Source organism: Sceloporus undulatus, chromosome 1, assembly GCF_019175285.1.
Source record: "Sceloporus undulatus isolate JIND9_A2432 ecotype Alabama chromosome 1, SceUnd_v1.1, whole genome shotgun sequence".
In the NCBI taxonomy this organism is placed as follows: domain Eukaryota; kingdom Metazoa; phylum Chordata; class Lepidosauria; order Squamata; family Phrynosomatidae; genus Sceloporus; species Sceloporus undulatus.
Window position 1 is genome coordinate 212,128,578 of NC_056522.1, and position 14,112 is coordinate 212,142,689.

Here is a 14,112-nt window from a genome sequence, read left to right on the forward strand (position 1 = left end):
TTTGCATCAGATTGCTGCAAAAAGATGCTCTTAATCTGGAAGCTATAAAAATGGACGCTATTCACCATTTATGTAGAGAAGGAAATATACCTGAGGTGAGTCTTCAGTATATCATTTTACAGTGAGACTTATTTCTTAAAGGTACTTCATGTAAAGTGCTATAAATAAATAAATAAATTTAGGGATTGCTTCTCTGTAAAGTAAGAGTTGGCATCCTACATTACAGTTATGGATTCGAAACCTACTGTTAGAGATCCCTAATTGCCCAGTTTTCTGCAATACTCTGTATCCATGACTGTGGCATTAATGCCATGATCACAAATGCCTCCTCCCTAACCTGCCTTAACATCCAGCAGCTGTATCGAACAACAGAGGTCTGTTCTGTTGGTGATTGAGGTACAAGAAGGATGATGTTTCAAACTCCCTTGTGCCAGCTATCTTTGGAATGACAAGACTTCATTCTTCATCACACCAGAGATAGCAGTATGGAGGAGGTTGAAAAAATCACCCTGCTGAACCCTGATCACTAGTAGAGCAGACCTCCATCGCTCAATGCAGCTGTTGGCTGTTAAGGTGGGCTTCAGGAATTGGGTCAGGAAGTGAAACATGAGCTGCATACTCACTGCAGAAATAACTCAGTTTGACACCACTTTGATTGCCATGGCTCACTGCTATAAAATTCTGGGGATTATAGTTCTGTGAGATATTTAGTCTTCTCGGAGGGCTCTGATGCAACAACAAACTACATTTCCCAGAATTCCATAGCATTGAGCCATGGCAATTAGGGTGATATCAGACTGTATTACAGTATTTCTGCAATGCAGATGCAGCCATAGTTACACATTTGTAACTACATCTTTGATGTAGGATCTCAGCTACGTACTTTGCTAGAAAACTAGAGTTTATTTTAAACCACAGTTTATGATTTGTATGTAAGTGCCAGCCTGGAATTTGCTAAAACAAAATAAAAATCCTGGTTTATTCTTCCTCCCAATTGCAAGATAAAAGGAGGAGAGGAGAATAGGGAGTACAAGCTCAGCCTTTTCTGCAAGCTCCTTCTTGCTCATGCATAGAATGCTAAATTACCATTTGGTGTCCCCTGTAAACTATTTGTTGTAGATTCATTTAAAAGTACTTTCATGTGATTAGAGATTCTACATCTCCCTCAGTAAGGTCAATACTGTTTTATTTCCTAGGCTTCATCAAAATTGGCAGATTTGATTAGCGCACTGAATAAATTGGAGCCACATAATCCTCTGCTCTTCTGTAAAACAGCATTGGTTTTTAGCAGAACAGTAAGTGAATTTTTTATTTAAAAAAGAAAAATGGCACAGTGATATCTATGATCCATTGATTTTCATGTCCTGTAAGTAGGAGTCGGTAAGAATTCCACATAGGCTATCATAGCTTCTTAGCATGGGAGACTGCTGTATTTTGGATCCATTTTGGATCATGCCCTTTTGGCATGCTTGCCAAATCCTTTTACTATAATCTAGGCCTCCTTAACCATGTATCAAATTGCTCAAATAGATTCAAGTGTTTTGTGTTTTGTTTTGTTTTTTAATCTGAGGAGTGGGGAAAGTGTGAGCTGTGGACTACTTGTAGCCGCCAAGGCCATTTTTCAGCTCCCCCTCCACAATTTTGGGGTAAAATGTGTTTTTATTTTAAACCCCCCCCCAAAAAAAGAGAAAGCAAGTACAGTAGTACTACAATTCCCTCCCAAAAAGCAGGTCCCCTAAAACAGGATTCTATTTTCTGAGAACTCTATCCATCAGCACGCAGACAACAAGGTTAGATGGGACTCTAGAATGTACTATCAACACTAGAGCTAGGTCCTAGACTTTTAGAGGGGATCAAATATTTGTCTATGGCAGTGGTTCCCAACCTTTTCTATTCCCCAGTTCCCTAGGAAATGTTTGATTAATGTTCATACCCGCTACAATAGTACAACATCTGAAGATGAAAAAGTCTTAATTTATAATTTTGGAACCACAAATTGAACAACATACAATATGGTGGGTGAACAAATTGAACTTTTTACAAAAAGCTTTTAACCCAATGCATAAAATGTAAATCTAAATTGATCAGTTAGATTCTGATTTATTCATTAAAAATAAATTCATAAAAAATTGTAAACAGTATAATCAATCCCAACCGTGAACATAAAATTCAGTTACTTTGTTCCTGCTTCTCATTCATGATTTTGTCAAAATGTGGAGCTTTCTTGATTACTGCGATCTGTTGGTTTGCCTGTGCATTCAGGTAATTCCTAGATTTTATCTTGCCAAAAGAGAACTGAATCCAGATTCACACAAATATCTTTCTCACACCCCCTGAAATTCCAGCTTGCATGCCCTGGGTTTGCAGGCATCCCAGGGTAGGTACTCCTGGTCTATGGGATGTGTAAGAAGGCCCCCTGAGCCATAACAAAATTGCCTGTAGCATCTCACAAAGGCATGGGTTATAATTAATTTGAGGGGCAAAATAACAAAATTACCCCTTAGTGCAGTCATCCAGGGTTCCACAGGAATGCCTCCCTTCCTGGGAGTTATCCACACCTGGGTTCCTTTCAGGCTTCATGTTTACATTACTTTGATCCCACTTTAGCTGCCATGGCAGCATCCTATGGAACCCTGCGGTTTGTAGTTTGGTCAGAGGCACTAGAGGAACTCCCATGCTCAGGGTTCTAAAGGCCCCTTTCCCTAAACTACAAATCCCAGAGTTCCATAGGATCTTGCTGTGGTGGTTAAAGTGGAATATAGCACTATAATTGTGTGGCATGAAAGGGACCCTAGTTTTGATGGCTTTTTGTTTCAGTTTGATTTTTGAAGAAAAGGTTAGGTAAGTAGCTTTGAAACATTTTACAGGTCTTCTGCCATAGCATGAATTGCATTTTGACTGTAATGGAATTACATATATTTATTAATATTCATTTCTTCTTTTTTTATGGTGCTTTTGTGGTGGTGGTGGCTGCCAGCTTGTGACAAATGGATTGCCTGAATCGTTTATCCTAATTTTAAACAGAAAAGAAAATGGAAACAAGCTAGTGGCATATAAGTGGAGGCTGTGCTCTGGGCCTTTCGGTGAAATGACAAATTTGCCATGAGCAGGGAGCTGTCAGGGATGGAGAAGGAGAAAACTGGCTGGATGACTCTAAGCTGGCTAGTCATATATATTGGCTTTTGTTCTGAATACAGTCTTGCCAGAAGGCCTGGAAATCAGATTTTAATTCTGTGTGTTCAGTCATGTTTAGCAAATCAAGGAACATATTTCCCTTGATTATATAAACTTGTAAGCATACCACTGTTTAATTCAAATTCAATCTTTCACATTCTTAATTGTACATTTTTATTTAAGGTTATTAACTACTATCGATAAGACTTTTTTTTTTAAGTGAAACTGTTAGTTTTTAAATCTGCAAGTTCTCATTTTGAAAACTATTTTGAACTCTAGTGTGGCCGGAATCCACTTATCCTTCAGCACACGCAGACTATGGTGGAAAGAGCTTTTAGCTTAGCTTCACACAATACAGAAATAGCCACAGAACTTGGATATCAGATGATTTTGCAAGGGAAAGTGAAAGAAGCTGCAAAATGGTACCAGACTGCTATGGCTCTCGATGAGACAAGTGTTCCTGCACTAACCGGTATGGCTTGAAATTGAATTGAATCTAATTTTGGGTGAAAGGCAAGATATACATTCAATAAATAAATAAATAAATTGAGCTTTCAAAAAGTACATCAACTATAGCAGGCTTTTTCTCTGTAAAATAGTGTGGATCCCTTCTATAGTCAGCCCTCCATATCCACAGATTTTACATCCACAGATTCAACTATCCATGGCTTGAAAATATATATTTTTTAAAATCCAAAAGCAAACCTTGATTTTGCCATTTTATATAAATGACATCATTTTACACACACACACTTTCTCTCTATATATATACATACACACACACACACACGTATATATACATTATATAATTGGACTTGAATATCTACAGGTTTTGGTATCCGCAAGGGGTGTCCTGAAACCAAACCCCAGCAGATACCAAGGGTGCACTGTAATTTCAAAAGCTTTCTGCAAGTGACTCGACCTCTGGCAAGAGTGTTCTGTCCTACTTTCCTGGACAGACAGGAAGGCAGATGGGGAAAAGACTCTGTCAAAAAGACATTGGAAGTAGATGATCACTGAGGTGCAGCCATAACAGATTGAAACTAAGGGGATGTCACCGTAGATAGTAAAAATGTTCCCAACCACCATTGTAGTCTGTAGAAGCTGGTTTAGCACTCTCCCACCACTACCAATAAAGGGAATACAGAACTGAATATTTTTTGTAGAATAAAACTATAACAAAATGACTTTGCATTACAGGCATTATTCGAAGCCAGCTGATGGAAGGGAAGTTAGATGATGTAGAGCAGCAATTGGAGTTCCTGAATGAAATCCAGCAGTCTATTGGGAAAACAGCAGTAAGAGAACAATCCTTTCCAGAAATCCTTTGATTATGATCTGATTGGCAATGCAGTTCAGAGCAATTCAGTGTGGGCAGAAAGTTCTTTTACTGATGGCTCCAGTTTGGCTTCTTCTCTCCTTGTAGATTTCAGTTCTAGAGAGCAGCATTTAGTTCATGAGTTTCAAGATAAGTAAAACATTAAAAAAAAAATCAGACGAACAGGACCAATTATACTGTAAATGGAGTGAGGCTGCTGCTTCAAGTGGCAAAAGCTGTCGGTGGCAGCAAGGTGTTAAAAGAAAGATCTGTGTGGAACGCAGCTTATTTGCTGCTTTCACTTGCGGTTGAGGATGCTGTTTCCATTGCTTGCATTGAGTGAAATCCAGCTGCTGGTCCAATTAGTTTGTGAGACTAGAATGAGAACGGAATACCATTTTGTATGCTTGAGAGAGTAAAGCAGTTTAGTAAACCTAAGTTTATCAGACTTATTGCTGGTACAGACCGGCAAAAAGAGCTGGCTTCCCAGTGGCTTGGAAGCGTGGCATACGCACAATGCATGCCCCCAAGACGCTGGAAATACAATGTGAAGCCATCCCAAGCAACCACATGGTGTCATTGTGGCATTTCGGTGGCACAGTGTTTAGACACCGCACACCACTGAAACCTGAAAAAACTTCTGCGGTGTCAGCAAAGGCATGTTTTTCCTGGCCCAAAAAGGAGAACCTTTCTGCCACTTCTTTTTGTGCCTGGAAAATGCTAGGTTGGGGTGTGTGGCATGCGGTTGCCTTGGCCCTGACCCAGTGCTCAAAAGAGCGGCATTAAGCTTTTCACATTTAAAACCAGATAATGTGACACTATTTCTAATTATGAACGGAAGAGGAATTTACTGGTTGATTTCTTCACATCAAAATGGTTTGGTGGTTATCACTTATAAATAAATTCCCAGGAAAGGTGTTGTAGATCAGTCTCCTGGGTGTTATTCCTCATTACCAGTGGTGATCAAGTGAGTAGCTAATGGTAATTTGGTAGAACTGCAGCTATTTGTATAATTTTATTTTTTATTTTTTGTAGGAGCTGTCTTATTTGCATGCAGTTTTGGCTATGAAGAGACATAAAAGACAGGAAGAAGTTATTACTTTATTGAATGATGTACTTGATACACATTTTTCTTCCTTGCATGGTTTACCTCTTGGTGTAGAATATTTTGAAAAATTAAATCCTGATTTTTTGATAGAAATTATAAAAGAGTATCTTAATTTTTGTCCCGCACAGGTAAGGCACTAGAATTATTTTCCTTCTAAAATGAGGAAAAATAATTATGACTGAGATATTTATGAATGAGAAAAAAATAATTTTGATTGGGGTTTCAATTGTGTGTACTCAAAAAGGTTTAGGAGTGACCGTTGATGTGATTTATACTGGAATAACCTCCATAGTAGTAGTAATAGTAATTATTATTTGTAAATCAATTGTAAATAAGTGCTGAGAATTATCATGGTATGAATTAGATGCACAATATAATCTTATAAAACTTATTGAAATGATGAATATGGAAATACATTGCATTGACTTGATGATGAACAGGGTTCCATGTAAATGGTTTATGCTGACATTCTTCACCTACTTAAGAGTTTTGTTTTGTTTTTCACTTATCAAAAGTTCCTTTCTTTACCACACTAAGGATGCAGGAAACTGATTTTTTCTTCCTGGACCAACTTTCAGTTTGAGTACAGTTTGTGTACTGCTTCAGTTTATGAAAAACAGTTAGTGTCTCAAAGAACTACATTCAAAAATGCATATATTGGAGTCAAATGCATACACAAATGTATATTTGGGGAAAGTGTGTACAATATATACATACATTTTTTTAAAAAAATTGAAGAAGGTGTGACGAAACGGAATTATGATTTAGTATGAAGAGTTGGTGTGGACGAGAAATGGACTAATCTGTCCATTCAATCTGAACTGACTTCAGACCCTGTAAAAGTTTTTTTTTGGGGGGGGGGGGGTACAGTTCCCAGAATCCTTCAGTCAGCATGTAGAGGCTGGCTATGTCACCTGTGGAATTCAGGAATCTATGATGTAAAAATAACATTTTCTCAAGCTCTGAGATGTAAATGTGAGGTCCAATTATATTCAAACCCATCCTTCTAGACAAAAGCAGGAGCTGGCTTCAAAAACATGCAATGGGAGAGCAGGCCAAATAGCAAACAAGTTTCCAGCTCTTTTTCTTTAGATGGACTCAGAGCAAAGATATTACCTGCAGAGTCTCTGTGGATTCCTGTCACTTGCATCTGGCTGTAGGAAAATATCTCCTGCTCCCTTGCTCTAGAGCAACCAGGAAATGGCTGGTTCAAACAAAAAAACACCAAACAGTGATAACTTTAGTTTTTTGTGGGGGGTTTTGGGCTATGTGGCCATGTTCTAGAAGAGGTTATTCCTGATGTTTCACTCTCTTTAGAAAGTGATACCTTTATTGGCCAACCTAAATGCACAGTATACTTGTTGCAAGCTTTCGAAGCTCCACTGGCTTCTTCATCAGACAAGATGTTATACAGTATTCCAAACAGGAGAAAAATTAGAGATGTTAGTAAAATGCCTGCTTTTTGTTGTTTCTGTCCTTAGCATTTGGGGGGGGGGGGGGTATATTTCGCAGGCTGGAAGCTGCAACTGAGGAAAGGTGGGATTTTGTGGTGTGGAGGTGGGATTGAATTGTAGCTTTATCTTATAGCTATGTCTCCTAATGGCCATATTGTCCAATGATGAATCTACACCAAAGAAATAATTTAGCAGTTTAACACCACATTAAGTGCTGTAGCTCCATCCTGTGGAATCTTGGGGTTTGTAGTTTTACAAGATCTTTAGCCTTCTCTGCCAAAAAAGTTGTGGTGCCTCACAAAACTACAAATCCCTTGATTCTGTGGTATGGAGCCATGGAAGTTAATTGATGTCAAACAGCATTACCTCTACAGTATAGATGCAGCCCAAGACAAAGAATTAACATTACCACTCAGTTTTGCTTTTGTTCAGATCTCTCTTGGAAGACTCTGTAAAGCTTGTGAATGTCTACATAATGAAGTTCTAAAAGTTCTAAAAAAGTTTTTAAAATCTTTTACATATACATTGAATGTTACAAAAATAACATAATACTATCTGGAAGCAGTCAGTGACTCAAATGTGCCACATACTGAGAGTACCGAAAGAACATGTAGTTGCTCAGAATGGTATAAAAGCACACCAGATTTCACATCTTAACTCAGAAGGATCTTTATTATGAGCTAAAAAGCAGAAATCCTTTCTACCTATTTTTAAAGAGAAAGAGTATCTTTTAAATTAATTTCTCAATGAATATTTTCCTCTAGCCTGCAGGTCCAGGACAGCCACCTTCACCTCTTCTCAAACCATGTGCATCTGTCCTTGAAACTGTGGTAAAAACAGTTCCTGGTCTCCAACAAGCTGTCTATTTAGTTGCAAAGGTGAAATATTTGGCAGGTAATATCTAATTTTGAGCTGTTTATAATGGCATTTTCCATCAGCCCATGTCAGTGCTGGAAATAGTGAGGAATAATGGGAGATACAGTCCGGCATCTCGAAGGCCACATGCTCTTCCTATCCCTGACATTACAAGTGCCAGTGACTTCATTTGATCTGTTTCTTGTTTTGCTATGATTTCACTGCTGTTTTAATTTTTGAAGTAGTAAAAATAAAAAGTAAAAATAGCAGCATTAAAAGTAAAAATACCAGCATTTAATAAACTGAAACTCCTTAAGTACTGGACTGCCTCTGGAGTGAAGAAATGGATATAATTGATGGAGGTGAAGGTAGAAAGCTGGGTTTCTGCTTGCACAACAGCAGAATTCTTTATAAAGTTAGGGGGAGTTGATCACCCTTTCCCATTACAGCCTCCAAAGTACACAGAAAATTTGCTCCAAGAGGGCTGGGAAACTCCTCAAAGCCTGTTGTTTGCTGGCTTCTAGGACTGTAGAGGAAGCAGAAGAAATTTCTGTGATGTGTGTTTCGCTTTGGATTTGGCCCTAATTGTCCTTCAGCTACAACCCTTCAACAACTTCTGAAGTCTTCCAATGTGTTTATTTCCTGCTTTGTGTGTTTAACTTGATCAGGCAATTCTGAAGCATCCCAGAGTATTCTTCAGCACTGTATAGAACAGAATCCTTCATATGCAGATGCTCACCTCCTTATGGCTCAAGTTCATTTGTCGCAAAACAACTTCAAACTCTGTTCTCAATCTCTGGAACTCTGTCTCAGCTACAACTTTGAGGTAAGGTTGACTGGAAGCACTAGCATAGTGTACTCAAGCATTTTATTTTCATTGTACACTTGACTGGTTGCCAGACTAGTTATTAGTGGCTGCAGATTCGATTGCACATGGTCAGGACATCAAAAATCTTGGATTAAGTAGAATTTTTCAAGTGGATCCTGGCCATTAGAAGTTGGGCTGAGATTCACCTGGTTTAGTCCTCATTACAGCAGATACATCACTACAATTGGACTTCAGGAGGGCCAGACAGCACAGTCACATGGAGTTTTTAAAGCATTTATGCCTGCTGGCATGAACCTGTTCCATGTAGCCTCATTTACATGGATTGTTTCATTCTTTTTTAACAATAATTGTGGATATGCTTTTACTTCTATCATTGTAAGATGCATTTGTAAACTCCATTGTGGCAGGCAAAAACCCTGTCATGATTCCCCATCACACCAGAGATCATTCATGTGAAATGGGTGGGAACATCAGTCAGCTTTCTCCCACATGGGAACAGACCACTATTGATAGCAACAGCTGCTGTCTGGTAAATAGGGACTAGGGGACTTTCACAGCCCCTAGTTATTTTCTAAAGCAATGAATACATAAGGAACATGAATACAAACTAGTCATGAATGTGTAACTCATTCGTAATTGCCTTAGTGAATTCCAGCCAATGTGCCTAAACTTAACTAATCTTAGTGCAAGTCTTGCATTAAACAATATATGGGAGTTTAAAGTGTTGCGAAGATAGAGGGGATAGATCACTGTGACAATGTCAGAAAAAAGGGGGTTGTGTTAACTGACATTTACATGCATGTGGCTCCAGGCTGATCTTCCTTTGCCAGTATTTTGAGAAACTGTCAAATCTGTTGATTCTCTCCCTGGCCATAATGAACAAAATGGCAAACATTATTAGCATAAAAATTAGTATTTATAGAGCCACACTGGTCACTAAGCTGGTTATATTGGACAACTGGAATATTAGAACCATGTGGGCTAATTCGCAGATATAAATTGCCTGTACTGTACTGTCTCACCCATTTCATCTTTGTTCATGCTGCTAGGTGCTAGATTGTAACTAGAGCTTATACTAAGTATGTATTTGAGATTCTTGGGGGCTTTCTTTCTGTGTGTTGTTTTCTTCTTCTTTATTTTTCTATCTTTTTTTGTATGAGTGAGTACAGCTCTCTCTTTGGGGCATTTTTCAGGATTTGAGATATTGCATTTGATTAATTTGATTAATGAAGCTACTAGTGTTCCCCTCTATAGGACCCACAAGGCTCTAAAAGAAATGATGGACATGGAACAAAGATGTTGAGATTATGTTGTTGTTGTTGTTGGTGGTGGTGGTAGTACTAGTAGTAGTAGTAATAATAATAATAATAATAATAATAATAAAGACTTTGCTAGTAATATGAAGATGCTTAAATTCAAGAAATGATGTTTTCACTGTTACTAATTTTCCGCTGTTTCTGGAAAATTATACAGTACATAGATACTAATTATTCATTCTTCCTTAGGTTAGAGAACACCCTGTATACCATTTAATAAAAGCTCAAGCCCAAATAAAGATGGGTGAAATAGCAGAAGCTGTTAAAACTTTGCAGATGGCAATGAATTTGCCAGGGATGCGAAACACTGCATCTTCCTCAAAATCAAAAACAAAGAAGATTGAAATAGATGGAAGTGACCGTGTGTCCGTCTACCTTGAACTTGTGAAGGCTCATCGTTTGAATGGTGAACAGGTATGACATGATGACATGTACATAATCTTTCAATGTCATATGAAAACTAGATACTGCTTGCCATCTTCCATTTTTATTAAGTCCTAAACAGATTTGTGATCTCTATGCTAACAGTGACAGTTGACCATGTTCAGCTATCCTGTTCAACTTTGGTTTAATGAAATGTGACTTACCCCATGCTTTTCTTGCATAATTGGGAGGCAGAGTTCAGAAAGCTTTTGCTTCACTGCAGGTTGCCACATTCTAACAAACAGTGTAAACTGCCTTGGGTTCTATATTGGAAGGAATGTGATATACGATATGTATGTATGAATGAATACTACTTCACCTTTATCTGTGCTTAGCTTCATAAAATGCCAGCAAACCACAGCTTGAAGATGGCTTATATGAAACCTGTGATAAAGCCCAGTAAGTCTGCTCCTACTCTGTGTGAACTGACTGCTCTTTATTTACCCACCCAACCCTGATCCTCTACAGCAGACAGAAGTGTGGAAAGGGTTCCCTGAAACTACTGTGTTTAAAAATTACAGTTTTGTAGCAGTGATTAAGGCACAGAAATCTGTATTTGATCAAAAAACATAATTCTTTTTTTAAAGCATGAAGCCATTAAAGTCCTCCAAGATGCTATCAATGAATTTTCTGGCACTCCCGAAGAGCTAAGAGTCATGATTGCTAATGCAGAACTAGCTCTTGCACAAGGAGATGTGGAAGCAGCATTGACTATGCTCAGAAATATAACACCGGAACAGACTTACTATGTTCAAGCCAAAGAAAAAATGGCACAGATCTATCTGGAGTACAGAAAAGATAAGAAGCTATATGCAAGCTGTTACAGGTAAGAGCAGATGTTATTACCAAATAGTGGAACATCATAGTCCTTTTCTGCCTTTTTCCTGCAGAAACAATAATTATGAAGTACTGTGACTTGATAGATGAAAAGACATTCTTTTTGAAAAACTTGCTCTGTACTGATGACTAAATAGAAGCACGTCAGCATATTGTTACCACTTCTTCTGTAGCCAACGGGCACAAATACAGTATTGGTCCCTGGCCTATTGGAAAAGAGTAATTGCTAATCTCCCACATTAAGTAGCTTGAGAGGGAGCCCTATTCTAATCTGTTTTTAGTTGACATGACTACATTTGGACATAATGCTTAACTATTAAATGAATTACCTTCCTCTGGCATGTCTCTGAGATCAGAAGCTTCTGCTCCCATTTTGTATTAACTGCAATTTCCCATTTCTTTGGAAAGCATAAACTATTGTTTTTGAGTTGGCTTGTTTCAATCAACCATAGTAAAAATGGAAGCAAAAGCTGGAATGTGTCCAGATGAGGATGATGAAAAGGGTGAAAGGAGCAGCTTAGGGAGCTGGAAATGTTTAGCCTGAAGAAAATAAGGTTAAAAGGGGACAAGATAGTCATGTTTAAATATCTGAAGAGATGTCATATCAAAGAGGGAACAGTCTTGTTTTCCACAGCTCCAGAGACAAGAAGCAGTGGAGTCAAACTACAGGAAAAGAGATTCCATCTAAATCTCAGGAGAAGCTCCCTGCCAGTCTGTTCAGCAGTGGAATATGCTGCCTTGGAGGGTGGTGGAGTCTCCTTTTTTTGAGGTTTTTAAATAGAGGCTGGATGGCCATCTGTCAGGGGTTCTTTGATTGAGAGTTCTTGCATGGCAGGGGTTGGACTGGATGACCCTTCTGGTCTCTTCCAACTGTATGATTCTAAGTCTTCTCAGAGCCTCAGCAAAGTAGGATGGAGCAGCATGTGATCTCAGTGCAGGCTATGTTCAAAAAGCTGAGATTCAGAGTTGTCTAAACTAGCTCATTCTGTTCGATGACACAGATGTTGTAATACTACTGTCAACAAAAAAGGCAAGTGATGAAGATTTAGATATCTAAATGAAAACTGAGATATCAAAGATCTCATATTATTATTATTTTCTATTTCTGCTAAAATGAAATTTCCAAGGACAGGAAGTCAGTATTTCCAAGGACAGGAGCCCTGGTAGCGCAGTGGTTAAATGCCATAAGTTCAATACCAGCAAAAGGGCTTAAGCTCGACTCAGGCTTGCATCCTTCCAGGGTTGCTAAAATGAGTACCCATATTGTTGGGCACAATTAACTTACATTTTGTAAAGCGCTTAGGGAGTGCTTAAGTGCACTGATAAGCGGTATTAGAAATGTACTTGCTATTGCTATATTTGCCACCTATACATGTCTATATAACGTGGCTATAGACACCTGGCTTATTGAACGAACAGCAAAGCAATCATTTCTTTCCTTCTTCTTTGCAGAGAGTTAGTGGATAAACTACCAAGTTCTCACACTTTTCTTCTCCTTGGTGATGCATATATGAATGTCCAGGAGGTAAGCATCTATAACACTGGGATGCTGTCGTTAGAGAATGAACATGTTGTGAAAAGGAATGACCTGAACAAGCCTACACCCACCCCCAAGAGTGGAAAATGCATAAAACAAAAAGATAAAAGTTTTCTTCTAGAAGAGAGGAGCACAGTTTACCTCAGTATCACACTCTTGTGGGAAAAGATCACTACAGGACTTAAGAGAGATTTATTTCCCTCCCTTCTCCCTCAATATATACTTAGATCTGTATCCTTCAGCAGTCTCCAGTGAGATGCCATTTTGAGTGGATGTTACCTACATTGTCAGGTAGATTGATAAGGATATAATAAGTGTGCAGAGGCACACATGCAGGTTCTTGCCCCTGTAGTATCCAGAGATTAGTGAAAAGGGAAATTAGTGAAAAGATGATTAATGGCTTATTACTGCATATTGTTTCCTGTTTTTCTGGCTGTTTTTATTTCCTAAGTTAAACTCTGTTCAGGGATAGACGAAGTGCAGCTCCAAATGTCAACCCACTATTAGTATACTGGTTTTTAACACTGATAAGATGATAGAGATCCAATTCAGGTCTTCTGCGTATATGTAGATGATATAATCTTCACTTCATCTGTTGGTGTTCTAGCCTGAAGAAGCCATAGAGGTTTATGAACAGGCTTTGAAGAAAAATCCTAGAGATGGAGCACTGGCTCGTAAAATTGGAAATGCTCTAGTCAAGACTCACAACTATTCGAAGGTAAAATGTAAAGAGTCCATACAAGTTGTATTGAACATTCCCCCCTTTAGATTTCATGGCCTACAATTTAAATCATTTCATGGACATGCTGGCAGAGAATAGTGAGGGTTGTAGTCCAGCACAACCAGAGGAGCCCAGGTTGAAGAGGACTGGTTTATTGAAATGCATAGCTTGCGTTTCACCATTTGGCTTCCTAGTCTGCTTGTCAGTATAGTGATAATTCCAGGAAAAAATAATAAAAATTGCCCTGAAGAAGAGGACAGGGTTATTAAAGGTGTTGTGCTCACCATCAATTAAACATGGTAAGAAGAACTTTAAATCTTCTGATGTGAAATTGCTAGTGTTCCTCATCACACAGAAACATTTTTATTTTGATTTAGACACCAAAAAAGAAAAGGTTTATTAATACTCAGATCAGTTCCTCTCAAAATAAAACCAGCACAAAAGTGGGAAAGAAGAGTATAGCTGTATGCAAGTATGATGCCTAGATAAACAGTGCATCCCCTGACTCCAGTTTCCTTTTCCTCCAGATTCCTCTAAACC

At 38.4% G+C, this 14,112-nt stretch overlaps 1 protein-coding gene across 2 annotated transcripts in view; it reads left to right on the forward strand.

Moving 5' to 3' along the window:
• TTC21B (tetratricopeptide repeat domain 21B) overlaps positions 1 to 14,112 on the forward strand; it is a 46,570-nt gene that overhangs the window by 15,660 nt on the left and 16,798 nt on the right. For both annotated transcript variants that reach the window (XM_042446176.1, XM_042446175.1), the window contains exons 7-17: positions 11 to 95; positions 1,197 to 1,295; positions 3,454 to 3,646; positions 4,375 to 4,472; positions 5,528 to 5,728; positions 7,819 to 7,948; positions 8,578 to 8,735; positions 10,244 to 10,468; positions 11,065 to 11,303; positions 12,767 to 12,839; positions 13,459 to 13,569. In XM_042446176.1, coding sequence (XP_042302110.1) covers positions 11 to 95; positions 1,197 to 1,295; positions 3,454 to 3,646; positions 4,375 to 4,472; positions 5,528 to 5,728; positions 7,819 to 7,948; positions 8,578 to 8,735; positions 10,244 to 10,468; positions 11,065 to 11,303; positions 12,767 to 12,839; positions 13,459 to 13,569 — 1,612 coding nt within the window. The remainder of the gene's footprint in view (positions 1 to 10; positions 96 to 1,196; positions 1,296 to 3,453; positions 3,647 to 4,374; positions 4,473 to 5,527; positions 5,729 to 7,818; positions 7,949 to 8,577; positions 8,736 to 10,243; positions 10,469 to 11,064; positions 11,304 to 12,766; positions 12,840 to 13,458; positions 13,570 to 14,112) is intronic.